This window comes from Mangifera indica, unplaced genomic scaffold, assembly GCF_011075055.1.
Source record: "Mangifera indica cultivar Alphonso unplaced genomic scaffold, CATAS_Mindica_2.1 Un_0050, whole genome shotgun sequence".
Classification (NCBI taxonomy): Eukaryota; Viridiplantae; Streptophyta; class Magnoliopsida; order Sapindales; family Anacardiaceae; genus Mangifera; species Mangifera indica.
The window spans coordinates 86,300-92,270 of NW_025401142.1; the positions used below are offsets into that span (position 1 = coordinate 86,300).

The following is a 5,971-nucleotide window of genomic DNA, read 5'->3' on the forward strand; positions in this document are numbered from 1 at the left end:
ATTTTTTCCACGGATAATCGAAGATTCCAAGAAGACTTGACTTTATTATCACAATTGTGAGGTTGCGGTGTTTTCCCATTTCGCAAGCCATAAGTCAGTCAACACACCACAACCTCGCTATTGTGAAGCTGATTGTGAAAACAAAGTTAAAGTCTTCATTGATTTTTGAGTTGTCCATGGAAAAAATTACAGTGACAGACAATATAGACTAATATCCAAGTTGGCGTTTGGGTGGAAGATGACATTGAATCCATCCAGTTTCCTTAAGTCCTCGGAAATTTGAATATTCTCTTGGTTTTCAGTGTCTTTTGCACGCTTAAATCAGTGCACCTCTTTTTGTTTGGAAGATCTTAAAGCAAACATTTGTAAAGAAGGAGACTTATTTCAAGGCTCTTTCTGATGGCTTCTTTACAAGCAATGTGCTTGTTATTACTCTGTCTATTTTCTCTGCACATTCAAGCTCCACCAGAAAGCTCGAATTTTATAATGCCAGGATCTGTTCTTTACCCCAATACTAAGAACAGATCATGGTCTTCACCATCCCGCCTTTTTGAATTTGGTTTCTATCAAGAAGGCAATGGATTTTCAGTTGGTATTTGGCTGAACAGTCAACCCAATATTACAGTTGTCTGGACAGCTGATCGGGATGAACCACCGGTCTCCTTGAATTCTAGTATTCACTTCACCAAGGATGGCCTACTGCTTCAAACTGGCCCAGGCGAAAAGAAACTTGCGGCTGAATTGGATTCTCCAGCTGTTTCAGCTTCTATGCTAGATTCTGGTAAATTTATAATCCGCGGCAACAAATCCAATGTCATCTGGGAAAGCTTCGACCAACCGACTGACACCATATTAGGGGGCCAAAGCATGTACTCCCAACTGACGTCAAGTAAATCAACATTTGATCACTCCTCAGGACAGTTTGGCCTCAGAATAACCCAGAATGGAGAACTTGTTTCCTATCCTGTAAACCATACCGATGGAGCTACGGAATTTTATTGGAAAATTACTGGACTTGACTACGACGCAGAATTATTTCTCAGTACTCGTGGTGTTTTAAAGTTAATCAATGGTAACAAGACTCTGAAAATATTAGCCGGCAGCTCTTATTCCGACGATAACAAAACTGTAATTTACCGTGCAACACTTGATGCTGACGGGATCTTAAGGCTATACTCACATCACTTTGACATTAGTGGAGAACCTAATGTGAAGGTGGAGTGGTTTGCGTTAAAGAATCAATGTGAGGTGAAAGGCTCCTGCGGTTTTAATAGCTACTGTTATAGCAACAGTAGTGAAGCAGACTGTAAATGTTTCCCAGGGTTTGACTTCATCAACCCGAGGAAGAGATTCCTGGGCTGCTACAGAAATTTCACCGACGAAGAAGGCTGTAGAAGGAAGGAGCCAGAACTTTTTTACAATATTGCCGATATGGAGAATACAAAGTTGGGAGGTTTGCCTTATGCCAAGCAATCAATGAACAAGGAAGATTGCAACAAGTCTTGCTTGTACGATTGTCACTGTGGAGCTGCATTATATGTTAATGGAACTTGCAGTACATTCAAACTTCCACTGATGTATGGGATGAAGAGTCAGTCTGATTCAGCTACTGTCTTTGTCAAGTGGAGTTCAGGCAACACCGGCCTCAGCATCCCACCTGATCAAATTATCTTGCAGGACGCTCTTCATGATAGAGTTAAGACTGAAAGCAAAAGAAAACTTATTTCAATTCTTGCTGCAAGTTTGAGTTCCATCACATTCTTGTGTTTCATCATAGCAATTTCCAGTTTCTTTATGTACAAGCTCCGAGTTAAGAGATATAGAAAGCTTCAAGGAAATTCGAATTTAGATTCAACCCAAGAGTTCTCATTACAATCATTTTCTTATAATGAACTAGATAAGGCCACAGATGGGTTTAAGGACGAGTTGCTGAGAGATTGGTTTGGAGCAGTCTACAGAGGGTATATGTTTAATGGAAAGAAGAAGATTTCAGTAAAGCGGTTGGAAGATCCTACGGAAGAAGGAGAAAAGAAGTTCCGAGAAGAGATGGCTACAATTCGCCAAACGCATCACAGAAACTTGGTTCGTTTGCTTGGATTTTGTTTGGATGGCTCCAGGAAGGCTCTTGTTTACGAAGATATGGGGAAGGGTTCTCTTGCAGATTTCATATTTAATGAAGAAAAACGCCCTCACTGGAGAGAAAGAGTGAAAATTGCTTTAGATGTGGCGAGAGGAATCCATTATCTCCATGAAGAGTGTGAGTTCCCAATAATTCACCGTGACATTAATTCCAAAACTATTCTCGTGGATGAGTCTTGGACTGCTAAGATTTCTAATTTCAGCTTAGCTAGACGTTTAATGCCGAATCAAAGGGAAATGCTTGCCGGGTTCAAAGGCACCCAAGGCTACACGGCACCTGAATGGCAAAAGAATGGGCCAATAACAGTGAAATCAGATGTTTATAGCTTCGGAGTCGTGCTGTTGGAGATTATATGTTGTAGAAGCAATATTAAAGTGAATGTTTCTACACCAGATGAAGTTCTTCTTTCTACTTGGGTCTATAACTGCTTTGTTTCCAGAGAGTTAAAGAAGCTTGTAACGGAGGAAGAAGTTGACATGAAAATGCTGGAAAGGATGGTGAAGGTTGGATTGTTGTGTACTAAAGATGACCCAAATCTGCGTCCTTCTATGAAAAATGTGATATTGATGTTAGAAGGAACTATGGACATTCCAGTCCATCCATGTCCAACTCTTCTTGTTTGAAGGAACTATAGCCTTTAGGTATGTTCATTTTTTAAGTTTCTAGTTTTCTGGATTTGGTTTCGTCTACAGAATATGTGAAACATGTTATTATTCAAGTTATTGAGTATTTGTGGCTAGAATGCTTTGTGTTACTATAACTATACCCGTTATATATGAGCAAGATCCATTTCTTGTGTAAGCTTTTATGTCAAGCTCTACCTCGATTTTTTGTACTTGTGCCCCTTGGACATTGTTATGTGATATTGTTCACATTAACATGTTTTCTGACAATATTTTAAGATTAACTTGGACTAGACACAATTCATTCACTTTGACTTTTCTTTTTATATGAAGTTTCATTTTCATAAGTTAAGCTATGTCAAAGATGTATCTAGTTATTGTTCATGTAACTTATCACTTTATTGGGTGTTACTTCATGATTTTGATAAAAAAGTATTAACTGTATAACAATTACCCCTTAGTTTCTAGAGTGTGAGCAGAGCTTCAGAAACTCTTCACCTTCTTGCATGGATAGATAACACATAGAGAGTCAAGATCTTTGTGATTTATCATAATAGTGATATTTTAGCTAGTGCTATTAATGTTTCAAATGTTCTGTGTTGTGTGCTCAAAATTCTTGTTGGACATGTTTTGTTTGCATAGTAAGATTGTTGACACATGTTTTAGGGTTGATTTGGACAACTAAGATGTCTTCTCCTTCTATCTTAGTTTGGCTATAAGAGGAGATGATACACTTAAATTTCTTTTATCTTGGAAGTTCTTAAAACTTGTAGAGTTTTTTAGTTCATTTTGATTCGTTGTAGTTTGTTTTTACCCTTTAATAGGAGAGTTGTCTACACCAATTATCATAACGGTGAGTTATCTTACCCTAATACATTTATGTCGTATAGCCTTCTAGATTGTGTTATTAATTTATCCTTTGTCTTTCATTTTATTCATGCATATATAAAATAGACTGACCACCTAATATGGTATTGGTTGGACTATCTAAGCTTTCCCAAATGACCTGAGATTCATTGTCATAGATGATAAAGTTACCAAAATGCTGAAGCAGGCTCAGATAATGGAGCAGTGGTTTTCTCACCACTTTGAGGTGTTTGGAGAAGCATACCAAGTTTGGTGGGTTCAATAAAAGGATTAAAGGGGATTGGCAGGTCCATCTTGATTTGTGGTCCACACAACCGCCAAATTCCCATTGTAAATTCATTACCTTGTTGGTAGAAACCAAATACAAAATAACCCGATGCCAAGTGCCAAGAATTGTTAATATTGTTGGGGATGAATGTTAGGTAGCTCTGTCTCACTACTAAATACGATCTTCCACCAAATTCGAGTGTCAAAATCCTCTTTTGGGGCTTAGTTTTCCAGTGACAAGGGTCTCTCCACAACTAACTATATTTTTCTTCTTTGTTGCCCTTCTTTCCTTTCCTTTTTCATACAAATTTTTGCCTCTCTTCACACATTTTCTGCCTTTTCCCTAAAGCTAGCCACGTGTTCTTTCCTCCCTTGGATTGCTACATCTTTTCACAATATACCAAAGTTGTAACATTGCCCTGCATAACGAGAGCCACCTTGACCTCAAAGCGGAAAAGAGTGAGTTACGCATTAATTACATCAAAAGGATAACACTTTTTCACGCTCTTTACAATTTTGGTTACATCATTACAGATTAACTCAAATGGTGGTGAGATTAACCCAAATGGCAGTGGCAAAGTGGTGAGATTTATTAGATATTTTGGTGGTATGAAAGAGGTAAAGGACGTAAATGTGTTACAGATTAACTCGAATGGGCATGTGAGTGTCAAACGGATTGGGGCTTGGGTTAAGTGCAATTGGATATTGTTAGGGTTTAATAAAATTAAGTTGGAGTTTGCGTAGGTAATAGAGTGTGGGTTGTAATGGAAGATGGTGGTTGGGCTTAGAAGTGGGTTTTGGTTGGTAGGGCTTGGAAGTGTGGGTTGTATAATGGTTTGGGCTCGAGAGGTGAGTGTAATTTGGGTCGGGTTGAATTAATTAAGTTTGGTTTGGTAAATGCTCGGGCTGGTCTTTAGATTAACTTAATTGGGTTTTGGGTCAGATCTTGGGTTTGGGTAATTAGTCTGCATACTCATGAGAAAAAGTTTGCTTTTGAGATATAACTAGAACACGGAAAAAGGTTTACAGACCTATACAAACATGAATACGGTGAAAGGGTCTGTAGACTAATATGAATATAAATAAAAAAAAGTCTGCATACTTATGATGAATACAGATATACGTTGCTGGAATCCGGTTTTCTTTTTGGGAGTTAGTAAATTTTGGTACTTCATAGAAAGGGAAATGTTCTTAGGCCAACTTTTGTGTGGCTTTCAACAATACACTCTAGTTTGAATGGCTGTTACTATGCAATGGTTGAGAGAGACGTTTCAAATAGCTGCAGACCAAGCTTCTGCAATAATGACGGAAGGAAAATTAGATTCTTAATCCAGAATTTTATTAAGTTTAAAAATTTTACATGGAGCTTGCATCAGATTCTCTAAACAAAATATGAAAAGAGATTACTCCCAACAGGATGAACGTGAAATTAACTTCAATGATAGAACGAAAGGGTAAAAGACTACAACGATGTTAACAAGGAAAAGCTTTTACAACACAATTATAAACATTAATTTAGACAATGTTAAGGTGCATACAGTAGAACTAAAATCTACTATCACCTACAGATTTTACATCAAATGTTCTTATGAATGTGGTTAGTTTAGGTTAATTCTCTTGCCTACTTGTCCTTATTTTTTTTTGGGTAAGTGCCAACTTGTCCAATCATGCTTTCAGGATATGTAAACTGAAATTTTTGGATTGGACCAACAAGAAGGGAAATTGTCGTTTTGAGTTTTGTTAGTGGAAGCTTGTGCGGATAGAGTTGACTCGTCCAATTTCGCCTTGGCTTTGCCTGTTTTCGCTGGCGCCATATCTGTATCTCGAGTTTGGCAACAGGGAATGTTTAGCGCGATGAGTGTTCAACGTTGAGCAATTGAGGTAGCCGTGATGAGTGTTACTTGATTACTCCCCAACAGTCATGAAGTTGTTTATAGTTATTTTAGTATTTATTAAATATTACCCTAATTTTATTCTATTCTTTCCGTAACTATTCAACTTTCAATTCGCAAATCAAAGTAATATAATCTCTCTTAATTCTTAATTTTTTTCCTTTTATTTTAATTTTTTAATT

The 5,971-nt window shown here is 37.5% G+C and overlaps 1 protein-coding gene across 1 annotated transcript; it reads left to right on the top strand.

Annotated features, from left to right (window-relative positions):
* Positions 1–486: 486 nt before the first annotated feature.
* Positions 487–2,763, top strand: LOC123206812 (G-type lectin S-receptor-like serine/threonine-protein kinase LECRK3). Its single transcript, XM_044624065.1, has one exon. It carries the CDS (start codon positions 487–489, stop codon positions 2,761–2,763), a length of 2,277 nt encoding a protein of 758 aa, XP_044480000.1.
* Positions 2,764–5,971: the final 3,208 nt, after the last annotated feature.